We start from the raw sequence: 13,716 nt of genomic DNA on the forward strand, positions 1-13,716 counted from the left end.
TGATATTATCCTAACAACTCTAGGACTGTTGAAAAATCATTCTACTTGGCTGTGTGAGGGTACAGCATGTGCGCGCGCGCATGCGCGCGCGCACGTGTGTGTGTGCGCGCGTTGGTAAAGGAAACAGCTATCCTAAATTCCAAAAAAGACCCGGTAAATTATTCATTTGCACAACTAATTTGATGTTCTTAAAACCTTTATTCATAGAAGCATCTCAGAGTATTGCAAACATTTTGTTAAATATATTTGTAATAAGCTAAAATGTTTTAACTTTGTTAGACTTGAAATATATTTGGGTTGCAGTTTTCATTACATTTGCTATCTCTCTGGAATTTTAATCTGCCTAAGGACCTGAATCCCTGGCTTTTGTCCCACGTTCCCAGGGTCTATCCCTCCCTGATCCCACACCCTGTTTCTACCCAGACAAAGCTTCCATGTGAGGAATATCTCAGGAGTGATGAGCATCTGTGGGACAATGGGAATAGTTTCAAGCTTCTTTTTGCCTTCTCTTCTCGACATTGTCATTTAGACATTGTCCTCCATGCATTCAAATGTCATCCCAGACCATCAGCCCACTTCAACTCAAACAGCCTCCTTTTATGCTCAGACACTTCTTAGAGCATCCGCAGACCACAAAGACTGTCTAGTGGGACTCAGCAGCTATCCTGGTATTAATAATACAATACAGTGCACTTAGGGCATAGACGATTCCCTCTGTATCCCAAATTCATAAGAATCAACATTAAATGAAAGGGAAAAATAGAGCACCTGAACTGATTATAACTACTTGTTATATGTGACTGCTAACTTCATAATAGTTTGGCCAAGCATTCTCACAGATATCTTGCTTACCAGCCACATCACATCTTGTGCCCATTACTTATAAGAAAGCTTCATCCATATTATGCTGCTGGCTAAATAGTCCCTAAGAAATTAATTTGGGTTTTAAAAAGACAGAAGATGCAAGCTGCAGTGCCTTCCCCCACCCTCACTCCACAATTTGAAAGCTCATCTGACCTGGAAAATTGAATCACAGAAATACAGCTAATTTTTGAGAATCCATGGGCTGACGAACCAATTTGTGGAGCATCACCCCAGTTTCTTCTCTTTCAGCCATTTTGCTTTTAAAAACTCTCAAAGAAAGGAAAAAGAAAAGTAAGGGCAAAAAAACTACTGTTATTATTTTTTAATTTAAAAATATCACTCTGAATTCTGCTTTTAAGAAAAGCACACTGAAATAGTTAAAGGTTATGGAGCACCATGTAAGTAAAACCAATGGTTTAGAAAAATGCGCACGCACGTGTGTGTGTGTGTGTGTGTGTGTGTGTGTGTGTATGTATGAAAGAGAGAGCGAGAGGGAAGGACAGAGAGAAAATGAATATGATAAAGCAAATGTAGTAAAATGCAAACACTGGGGAAAGAAGGTGAAGGGTATCAGGACTTCTTTGTACCATTCTTGCAACTTTTCTAAAAGTCTGAAATTATGTCAATCTAAAAAAATACTTTAAAAAATGCACCCTGGATGAAGCATGATATATTTAACTTTATTTTCATTCTCCTTTGTGACAATCCCAGGACATAATTAAGCAGATTTAGACAGTAAAGGCCTTCGAGTCCTTTGCTAATCCATTCACAGGGTTGGTGGTGATGCAGGGTACGGATCAGAGGTGACTCAAGGAGAGGGAGGGGTGGAGGGACAGAGAAGGAAGGGAGAGAAGAGAAGGGACAAGCATCCTTAGCCTACTATTTTGCATCAGAGTTCAGAGGCGATGATAGACTCTCCAGGGTGGAGGGAAGCTAAGGAAAGGGGGGTGGAGGTGGGTCGGGAAACTAAACTGCCAACACTACAGCCTCTTCTCAATCTGGTGTTCATAACATGCATTATGCATCTTTGTTCACAGCACCGTCAATTTCCCGAATAAGATATATTTTTTCATCTGCAGCAATGTAGGGGTAATGACAAAAACCAGGGATTCTTTCAGTTAAAACCTGTGAGGAACACTAAGGTTTGTTTCCTCCTCTGCCTGTTATTTCCACAACTATTGTCAATTGCATGAGACAACAGAGATAATAAAACTGTACTTGTTTGGTAGGGGAAAAAAATAATCTGTAGGATCATGCAGAAAATAAGTTCTTGCAGGAAAAAACCCAGGAAACTTCCTGCTGCTAAAGGAAAGCTACAACGAATACTTGAATTTCCTACACTGTAGTAAGTATTAATGAGTATTATCTCCTTTTGTGTCTAGAGTTGAGAAAATGCAACATGGCTTAAAAAAACCTTTTGTCAAAAAATATCACACAATGATGAGGCTGTTATGCTATTAAAATTGGAATTTCCCTCTATATTTGTTTGATTTTTTTTTCCTTGGTAGTGTACAGGCCAGGCAAGGTGCCTTCTGGCTATACTCCTTGCTTTGTAGAAGCTTCAGAGACGGCTAAACCCAGAGCTCTCTCCTGAGGGGTTCCTTAAGAGAAGACTGGCCCCGTTCACAGCTCAGCTGACTGGATCAGGGCTCTGCGCTGGGCCCAGGACCATCTACAGTCAGCAGCTTAGGGAGTGACTGACACAAAAGCCTAGCTCAAAGCTTTGCTTTCCACTTCATGATGATGCCTACACCAATCAGAGCTGCTTCTGAGGAGGGTTTGAATCTGAGTAAAAGAGCTCACTGATAGACTGTCCTGGAAATAGAGGGATGAAGGGAAATGACAATAAGCAGGATTCATGAATAAGCAGACACAAGTCGGCGGAAATCATGAGATGAAGAGAAGAGGAAAATGTTAGCAGAGGCACAGCCAGAAAAAATTAGGCACCATAATGCCACAGCACAGAGGACAGCAACAGCTGGCTGCTTCCGCTGGAGCAGTTACTGGAGCTGGGGTGGTGGTGAAGGTGGTAGACAAAATAAAGCTACTGTTGGATTCTGATGGACACCCAGTCTTTGTGAGGCCTGTCTATAAAGCTGCGTAGACTGTCAGCCTTGTTCTGTCTAATTTCCCAAAGCAACCTCAACAAAGACCACTGTTAACTGAAGAAACCTGACCCTGTCTCCTTCCCCTGTAAGATCCTGACACCCACTCCCTCGTGGTCTTGCCCGTTCCCGCGGCACAGCTCTTTCTGTCATTCTCAATGATCTGTCTCTGTCCCTCTCCCTCTGCCGCCTGTTCTCTCACTTGAAGGCATCCCTTCCTCACACATTTTAAGCTTCTCTTAGACGGCTATAATCTATAACTGAAACATACTTTTACTGATTGTGTGCAGTTTAATTTTCCTGATTCCTTTTTTAAAAGGCAGGCAGGGGAAATGGGCTTCACCAGTACGATCCAGTAGAGTGTTCTGTGATGCTGGAAAGGTTCTGTATCTGCCCTGTCCCCAGGATGTGGCCACTAGTCATGTGTAGCTAATGAGCACTTGAAATGGGGGTCTGCTGCTGAGGAAACCAAATTTTAATTTAATTTTAATTAATTAAAAATTAAATGGAAATAGCCACACGTGGCCCGTGGGTTACCATGTTGGATAGCATAACTCTGCGCTATTCTTCCTTAAAAGAATAAGGAAGGGAAGGGAAGAGATGGATTTTCCTAGTTTGTTTTTATCCAGTCCTGATCCAAAAAGTTGATTATTTTACTTCATAAATATACAGTTCTTGAATATTTACTGAAGATTTCATCATATGTGATTCAAGGGCTACCTGCATTAACATTCTTTGGGGTCCTTCAAATTGCAGATTCATGGACCCCGGGAAACTGCACTTTTAAAAACTCCCCAGAGCTTGAGAACACCTGCTTTATTGAATGTTCAGATAATGATGCCAAAGCGTCTTTCTTATCCCTGTATTCAGCAAAAGGAGTTGACAGAGTGACCATGCAGTTCCCGTCTCAATTTAGAATGACTGGAAAATTAAGCTCAGCCTAGGGGCGTGTTTGGTATTGCTATATGCAAATATGTGATACAAATGGATGTGGTATTTGATAGCTTCTGGTCTTTTCTTTGGGAAAAATTTCAGTGCACATTTTAAGGCTCTCTCACACTTTAGGATGGTCTTACCCTTCAATGCTGATAAAAAGAGTGGGGACAATCTATGAAAGCATTAGTCTACTAGCAATTTGGCAGTAACAACACGTAGGAAGCACAGTATTCTGATCATCCAGCTGCACCTACCCCATTTTTAGCTTAGGTGCAGGGAGTTTTCTTTTCATTTAATCTGGTTATAAGACTATGAAACCAAAATTGCTTTCTGCTACAAAGAAAAATGCTTCTCATTAGCTTTTCCACTAAGGCCACTTTATGCAAATCCAGTATTATTAACTAAATAATTGAAGTGACCTTAGTATGCGAGTTTAGAAACAATTTGGCACTGAGGTATAGGAGGAAAGTTAGGGATTAGAACAGTTTTCCATCATTTCAAAAACAGAAGTGATACAATGCTTTTTTCACCCTGACTGTGCGCAACTCCCCAAAGAGAGGTGGCTGAAATGCCAGATTACAGTTTTACCCTCATTGGGCCCTCAACCTCTTTCCCATACCTCTTTTTCCCAATCTCTCTGGGCTTTACAAAGAATTGGGACTTTTGAGAAAAATTAAACATGCCACAGCTTGCTCTAAATAGTTAATTAATTCATCAACAACAAAATCAACATCTAGGGAATTACATGTTTTTCTGTACAAATACCCTACTTATGTAGACTTTTTGCTCTGTCATATCTACAATATAGACATTAATATTCAGCTATTGGTCTGAATAAGTTCCACTGCACAGATGTATTAGGTCAATATATAGGCTGTACTACTTGATCTGTAAGATGACCTCATTTGAGTAAAATTAAAAACCCACAAAGGTGAGAAATTAAAATGGTTTCTTTTTCTGTTGGCTGACAGAAAACTCTTTGAATCCAGTTTCCCTGCAGCTTTTCCAAAAAAAGAAAAACTTAGATGTTTCCTCAATATAATGTTGACTCGAGTTGAGGTATTTGGATTTGGGAGAAAGCAACATACACGATAATATTAAAGCCTTAATATTTGATGTGAAAAGGAGGAAACTCAAAGGAAACATATTTGTATTATTATCAAATAATTCTAGAGGAAGGAGTTTGTATAACCTTAAATCTAGCTCGAAAGCAAAGAAAACACATTTTTGTAAAAGCTTTTCAAATACGGATGACTGAGGTTCTGAGCACCTCTTTACAAACCTCCTTTTTAATTAGCAATTTCTGAGACCTTACGGGCAGTGTTTCTGTCCAGTCAGCTTGATTTGATTTTGCAAGAAGTTGACCTGAAGCACCTTCTAGCAGCTTTGACTGGCTAGGTAGGCTCAGGTCAGAGAGATATTAAAAGAGCAGAGAAGAAAAGATACACAGCCCTGTGACTGAAAGTCAAGCTTGCCTGTGTGCCTGGGTGCGTGTGGTAGCACAAATAAAGTCCAACTTTGGTTTTGTTTTACTGAATGGGCTGCGGGATTTCTAAAGCCAGGTGCCCTCATTATGCAGGTTAAATACTTTAAAAAGCATATGCTACAAACCGCATCAATTAAAACTGTTCTCAGAACCAGGAGGTAACTCAGCCCACTCTTTGCGTGACCAACTGAAATTCAGAAAGGGAGTACAAACACCAGGGAGGGAGTGAACTTGTGCTTCTAGGTAGCTTTGTATCCAATGGGGAGAAATAACGTGAAGGATGAAGAATCTTACTCTTAAGTTGGAGGAGCAGGGAGTCTATAGCAACATTTTCTGACTGGCATTTATACGCCGTGTTTTACCTGGCCATCTTTCATTTCCATCATTCAAAAACCACCACCATATTCCTGAGAGGCCAAAATTGGCCCCACATTGATGAAGGCAACAGTGAAGTCCCCCACACAGCTCCAGGTTTTGGCAAATCACCCCTAAGATATGGTGGACAGCTCTATTCGTCCCTTTTGCCCTGCTGGCAATTCAGCCTATTAACATATTTCGTATTAAGAAGGAGAAAAAGGAAGAGGGGCTCTTGCAATGCTGTCTATCTCCTTCACTGGAACATGTAATTACTGAATATCCACATGAGCAAGGAACACATATGGGCTTCCCCACAAAAAAGTGTGTTCTCCATTCGCTTCAGAGTTATGTTACATTAAACAGAAAGATATATATAGGCATAAAATTCCAAAAAAATTCCAGACTTTTCCATCTGGCAATAAAGACACAGCCTTTTCAGAAGTGGCTGTCTTCTGCTTGTTTCTGTGAAGCATGTGTGACTAGAACAGGCGACATGCTAGAGATTGCCTTGTTTAGATGACACTTTCTATCTGCAGAATAGCAGAGGTCAAGGAATCGAACAGGAAAAAAAAGAAAAGCTTCATCATGATAAGGTCTGTACTAGGGGCCAGGGAGGACTCAGAAGTGGGCTAAGTAGCCCACACGGCAGCTGAGCTAAACGAGGGAGCGCATGTTCTTTCCAAGGGAAGCAGCCACGATTCAGTTATACACACAAAAAATGCTCGCAGGAATGTGAGTGCAGTATTGCCAGAGTTGTTGATTTAAAAAAAAAAAAAGCTAAGAATCCAGACTTTGTGTAAAATCCCTCCATTTTAAAATGAGAGCAACTAATTTGAAAAATTGTGTGGGCCCAATAAGTAACTCTGTGACTTAGATACAGCCCAAGGTTAACCTTTCTCTAACCTCAATGAAGAATGTATGAGTAGTTACCATGATTTGCTTAGAACTGAAATGGTTTGTTTATGACTGCATAAATAAACTACAATTTTGGCTAGGATCCAGCAGGTACCTGAAAATACGACTAACTGTAGCCTCCTCGGTAGACTCCGTGAGGAAAGCCATAATGAACACAAGAGATTCACAGCACATGTAGGGGGGGACAAAAGGAATCTGAAATATTTCATTTAAAAGATCTATTCAATGTCTATTCATTGTTAGTTCCCAGGCAAAGGAGGTCACCTTACCTGTGCTTTCTTGAGAACGCTGTGCTCATCAGTGTTTGCTATTTGATAGACTTTTGCCATAACTATTGTTTTTCCCGAAGGCCCGCATGCTTTCTCCAGCTTCTGGCTGCAATCTTACGTTTGGGACAGTAAAAATAGAAGACACTGTGGACAGAATAGAGAGTTTCCATTTAAATATTTATAGATCATTTATAATCTTTCCTTGTAAACGTACACTGAGATGCAGTTTCACACATCCAGCCCGTAAAACATCATGGTATGTGTTGGGCTCTGAAATGTCCAGTGGTAATAGCCACAGACACAGTGACACAGATTTATACACACATACATCAGCATTGTCTGCCTTCCCTTCAGAACGACAGGGCGGTTGATATTCGTGCTCATATTTCTCTCATCTAGAACAACGAACTTGGGTTGGAAACAACATATCTTGCACTTCCTTCATGCCATTCTTTCATTAATGCACCGGAGAAATATTTATGGAGCCCCACACTGTTCTAGGTATCTTGGAATCCTGCAGTGTATAAACCAGAATGAAAAGAAATCCATGTTCTTGTTGATTCCATTCAGGGGAGACAGATGATAAATAACCAAATATATCAACTAGCAGTAAGTGTTATGAAAAAAAATAAAGCAGGGAAGAGAAACTGGAAATGCTGGGGTGGAAGAAGGTCAGTGAAGGCTTTCTTTTTTTTTTTCTTTTCTGTTTTTGAGTAGGTTCCACACACAGCATGGAACCCAGTGTGGGGCTTGAACTCACAACCCCGAGATCAAGACCTGAGCTGAAATCAAGAGTTGGATGCTTAACTGACTGAGCCACCCCGACGCCCCCAGGGCTTTCTTGATAAGGTACATTTGAGTGGAGACCCAAGGAGGTGAGAGAGCAAGGCAGGCACAAATCTAGAGAAAAAGCAAGCATAAACGATAGGAAGAAGAAAGAGCAAGGGCTGATCCAAGAAGCTAGATGAGAAGCAGGCAAAATGGAAGGCTATTGGTAAAATACAGGTGAGAGAAGATGGGGAGTGACTTGGGGCAGGGCAATAGCAGTGAAGAAGTGAGGAGTGGTGTGTCCTTGATCTCTTTGGAAGGGAGTGCCAACAGGGTCTGTGGAAGAACTGGGTTTGAGTGTGACAAAAGAAGAGGCATCGAGGACACCTTCCATCAGTGGGAAGAACAATGTTGCCATTTATTGACAAGGGGGAGAGGACAGAAGGAGCAAGTCTGGGGGGAAGATCAATTCAATTTTGGTGATATTAAGTTCGAGATGCCTCCTAGAGGGCCAAATGGAGATGCTGAATAGTTGGCTGAATATGCAAGCCTGGAGGCAGGGAAGGTGGGACTGGAGATAGCAATTTGGAAGCTGTCAATGTAAGATGATACCTAAAATCATGAGACTGAATGAGATCACAGAGGCTCTGGGGAGTGTATGTAGACAGAAAGACCTGAGGATTATGCTCTAGAGCATGCTAAAAGTGAGAGGGCTGGCAGATGAGGAGAAATCCACAAAGAGGTCAGAAGAGGAGAGTGTAGGGAAGCAACAGGAAAGCCACGGGAGAGTCCTGTCCTGGAATCCAAGTGAAGGAAATGTTACTAGGAGGTGATAGTGGACAGTCGTGCTGAATTCTGTTGATGGATCTAGATGAAGGCTAGGGAAAGACTGATGGACAGAGACTTTAAGAACAGCAGTTCCGGTGTCTTGGGCATGAAAGCCTTGTTCAACGGGACTCAGGAGAGAATGGAAGTCTAGGAACTGGAACCAGTAAATGTATATGAACCGGGTGTGTTTGTTTTATTTTTAGGAAGATGGCATGAGGCTACATTAATGGCTATAATGTTGTTTTAGGATAATATACAGGACGTATATAGGATTGAGTAGGAAAACTCATAAACATCAGAGCTGGAAAGGTCTTAGGGATCACTGTGTCTCTAAATGAGAAATCAGTAACCCAAGGAGACCAAGGCACTTGCCCAAAGTTGCCCAGCTAGTTCCCAGGAGAGCTGAAGCTGGAATCCAGGTGGTCTGATTCCCAGTTTGGTGCTCTTCACACTGCACCAATTTGCTGGCCTTCTTTTACTGCAGATCTGAGTTTTGTGAATTAGCAAATGAATGTAATAAAATCAAGGACTCTGCGCTATGAAGTGTATTTTGTTCATTTACTTTGACAAGGGTAGTTCGGCTTCAATAATTTATGTAACTTGATAGTATACACAGGAGAATGCCCTGTGGTGTATTTGGGAAAAGTAATGAATTTCTTCTAAATCAGCCCTCCATTTCCTTCCCTGCAATTAAATTTCTGTGTAGAAGTGGGGCAAGGCTGTTGGGGTTTCAGAACAGAGGGAGAATGACGGGGTGCCACCAGAATTAGCCAGCTTTAACTACCAGATCCCCAGGTATCACTATTCTTGCTTGATGAATTCTTAATTCCCCCTTTGGCGACACGCTAACACATGACTTCTAAATTGTGGTATCATGTAAACTAGTGAGATTTTAAGGGACAGTATAGCAAAGAAAGTTATTATAGTGTTAAATGATCTTCCAAAGCAGAGAAGAGTCTGACATAAGCATATAACTTAATTTTTATGATGAATCCATGGAACAAATGCGGTACTTTGTGTAACCAAGATTCTAACAACACTTGATACCCTCCTCACAGAGTCGGATGTATTAAAGTAAGCCAAGAAGGCTCAAGCCCACTTTCAATTTATTTTTGTTCCAATTTTCTCCTTTTAACCTGGTTTTGCTTTCTGTTTGCATACATGTTTTCCTTTTGTGGACATTCTTTTAAAAACCGCTTTAAACTATTTTTAAGATGTAAGCACTATGGACTCAATTGTATCCCTCCCAAATTCTTATATTGAAACCTTAATCCCCAACGTGATGGTATCTGGAGACAGAGTCTTTGGGTAGTTATTAGAGTTACAGGAGTTCGTGAGGGTGGCGCCCACATGTATCAGGGTCTTCATACAAAGAGGAAGAGAGAGGGAGAGACTGTTCTCTCTGCCCTGTGAGGATATAGCGAGGTGGCTTTCTGCAAGCCAGGGAGAGGCTTCACCAGGAACAAAATACACCAGCACCTCTATCTTGGACATCCTAGCTTCCAGAACGAAGGGAAATAAATGGTAGTTGTTTAAGCCCTCACAGGCTAGGGTGTATTTTGTTACAGCAGCCTGAGCAGACTAATACAGTGAGGTTCTTGGATGTGATAAATCTAAACCAGTACTTGGTTGCTTAAGACGATCCATCTTATTTATTTATTTATTTATTTATTAGACAAGCCATTTCTTCATTCTGCAACACTTCTTCCCGGGTGGACCTCCTTTCAAATCTCTTTGGAAAAGGAAACACTTGAGGATATCACCCTCGCTGCTGCCGTTTGCCAGGTGGTGAGCTTTTATCAGATTCCATACTAATGAGAAATTTAATTTGAATAATTTCTAAATGTAGTCTGTAGAATATTAACCTAGATAACAGAGTCCCCGGAAACAGTCATTTCGCCTAAAAGAACTAGCTCCCAAAGTTTCCGAAGTCTAGGAATTTTGTTTTGTAAACATGTTTACAAGGACTACCACCTTGTTCTAAATGGAAACAACTATAGTATTTAATACTGGGATTGTCCTTTCTTGGGACTGGATTTATGCTTCATAATGATTATCTGCCAGACACAGAAATAGCATTTCTGTAACTCAAAATTGTTACCGGAGGCATTTAGCAGAATCTTGCTTTAAAAATATAATGATTTTTCATCTTTATTCTCCCCCCTTCAAAAGGTTTCACTGCTCCTGATGTTTAACGTTAATGCAAAGACGTGTTTCTGCCAATGAATATCGCCTTATGGTTATGCTTCTGCAAATAGCCTGCTGTGAGCTGATAAAGGGATTAATGCAGCCAAAATTCTTAATCTGTGAAATTACAAATTAAATTCTCATATTAAAAATACCACCCTGAGGTATTTTTTGTGGTTTTAATTCCCCTCTGGTGTTCTGCATACATTGTGCTTGTTAATGACGGGGACAAGGCTGTCTCCGGTGGCAGCCTGCTGCCGAGTGATAATGTGTAGGCATTTACTTACTGATAGAAACTGGATTTAACCACTGGCTGATAAACTAAGTGGCAAGTGGGTAATAAGTCCATATTAACAGAAAAGTACTACTACAGAATTCAGAATTGTAGACCATCAAAATCCTGGCTTAAACTCAATCATCGAGTCAGATGGGATTGAGATGTCACCAAGGAGGAGTGATATCAAGTTACAAGTTATACTAAACGAGAAAACAAACCATATGTTTGAATTTGATGAGCCATAAACTAATGAGCCCATTTGTATCTTTTTTTTCCAGTATAGAAAGATGTGTCACTATTTCATCATTTTTTCACATAAATTTCATCTTTAAACTAAAAAAAAAAATGGGAATAGCTGTCATAATGGTCAGTGGGTAGACTTTTAGAAAGAAAGTAGGGCAGAATATAGAATAAATATTGGTTGGGAATATACAAAATGTTAAAGAAGATTTACTAAGCATGGGGGAGTAGTGAGTAGTGGATTAATATATCTACAGACAGTTTAGGATAAAAAGAAATTCAAATTAAATGTGGGGTATCAAAAAAGATTTAGGGTAGAAATATGCAAGAGGAGTTATTACTTGAGACTTAGCTACAAAATAAAGGGTTCCTGTTGTCAAGGAGAATCTAATACTACAATGGGGGAAAAGCCTAAAGTCCAAGAGATTAAAGAAATAACTTTTTGTATGGCTACAGTAAGTGTGTACCTGAGGGTTAATAAATATATTATAAATACCTATGCATATAGGCAGTATATTAATTTTTAAGGTAGTCAGAAAAGAGTATGAGAAGGAATATTTCGAATTGGCATTTGGAAAGAATGCATCACCATCGAACAAAAATGTTCTTACTGCAATAGTGTCTTGCAAAATTTCACAAGAATTCTGTTTCACACTTTGGAAGAAAGATGAGATCCTCCCAGCCATAAATCTCCCAAATATTTAAAATGTAATTGAAAAAGGCTGTGTAAATATGAACGCTTTTGTAAAAACAAAACAAAAACCCACCCAGGAATGTGTTTTGTTTTAAAAGATCCAGAGAAGCACTGTCTGTATGAATACCAAGAGCGTTTGTAGTTGAAATGAATTACAAGTCTTTGGTTCTTACATGTCAATTCAGTGCATTAGCCAATTGCCAACTCTGCTCGTCAGCTCACTGCATAGCAGCCCTTTTTAACGTTATTGTTACAACCAAGATGGTCTCTAAGAATCAAACAAAAATGAATCATTTCTCCTCTGTGTACTGCAGCCAGTTAAAAAGTACGGCATGCATAAAGCACTAAATATGTAAATCATATTTTCCTTTTCCTTCATGACTGCTCAGATCATTCTTTTGGACACACACATAATCAAATACAAAGACATGCAGTTGCGGACTGCAGAGCAGAGATAGCAAAAAAGGAATCCATTTTCTTCCTCTGTCTGGTAAGCTAGCAATTGAATGGCAGGATTCCACTAAATAGATACACACATGACTCCCTTTTCCTCATTCTCTCTCTCTTTCTCACTGACTCTTCCCCCTCCCCCGTCTATAGATAGATGCACATACATATGTGTACATGTAATGCATAAGCAAACATACATAATCTTACACATGCACATATAAAAACATATGAATCCTCCTACAAGTACGTTGCACATAGATGCTAAAATGATATGCCTGCTTTGATTGGATGTCTCAGATTTGTCATACTCACTATCAGTCAGTTCCCATAGCCGTGGGGGCAGGTCACTAAAATACTCGTGGCTCAAGGCAGCCTGTGCTGATAGTCTGTTCTTTGGGGAACATTGTAGGAGCTTGGAGGCCAGATCCTCTGCATAATTCACATAGCTGAGCCTGAAAACACAAGCAAAAAAGAGAAATCAGATCAAACAAGAAAATCCACTAAGACAGACATAAAGCTCACCTAATTTTCCTGGACCTATTTATTCTTGGCCAAACCGAGTTAAATTACCTGCTGAAAATAAACAGCAGCAGAATTCATTTTGGTTCTTAGAGCATCTGTTAATCTAAACTAGCTTTTACTCTTGATATCCTCATCTCATTGATTTAAAATATTTCTACTATAAGTAAAAGGTTGATACCTTCAGGATAGAAGGTCCCAAGGTAGAAAATTTCAGGAGATAATTTATCAAATAGTTATCAGAATTTGCTCATAGAATCTATCTATTGCATACACATCTGGACACATTTATAGGAAAATTAATACAAAATAACTAGGAGAATTAAATAAAACTACTATTAAGTTCTTTAGTTATTAAAGTTACCTTTCATCTAGCAATTTACATTTTCTTACATTGAATATAAAATTATTGGCATAAGTACCCTGTCAAATATCAGCAATCATAATATTAACATGCAGGTTAATGAAGGGAATGTGTATAACCCAAATGGGGCTGAATTAATTCAAGATGACCATTAAAACACCAGTAGATAGAAAATATGTGTCTCATGATTACCAAAAAATCGGAGAAGTCAAATCTCCCACGTGGTACAACTTTCAAATGCATACCAGATCACACAGTCCAGCCCAGCCTTGCTTCTTATGGAATCTGTTTCATTGCTCAGTACGATTAAACCCAGATAATTAACATAAACATGATAATAAAAGTATTCCTGATAATGGTTGCCACTTATGGGTAGTTGAACGCGTGTCAGGCACCTTCCTAGGCACTTTCCACACATGCAAATATTTATTTGGTCTGCCAAGGGAACTCTGTCTCC

At 39.8% G+C, this 13,716-nt stretch overlaps 1 protein-coding gene across 1 annotated transcript in view; it reads right to left on the minus strand.

Moving 5' to 3' along the window:
- The window catches only part of CDK14 (cyclin dependent kinase 14), a 544,514-nt gene that overhangs the window by 87,312 nt on the left and 443,486 nt on the right, over nucleotides 1-13,716 (minus strand). The window contains exons 13-14 of the mRNA XM_040644288.1: nucleotides 12,689-12,828; nucleotides 6,933-7,076 (exon numbers count right to left, since the gene is read on the minus strand). Coding sequence (XP_040500222.1) covers nucleotides 6,961-7,076; nucleotides 12,689-12,828 — 256 coding nt within the window. The 3' untranslated portion in view covers nucleotides 6,933-6,960. The remainder of the gene's footprint in view (nucleotides 1-6,932; nucleotides 7,077-12,688; nucleotides 12,829-13,716) is intronic.

Source organism: Ursus maritimus, unplaced genomic scaffold (genome assembly GCF_017311325.1).
Source record: "Ursus maritimus isolate PB19 unplaced genomic scaffold, ASM1731132v1 scaffold_3, whole genome shotgun sequence".
NCBI lineage: Eukaryota > Metazoa > Chordata > Mammalia > Carnivora > Ursidae > Ursus > Ursus maritimus.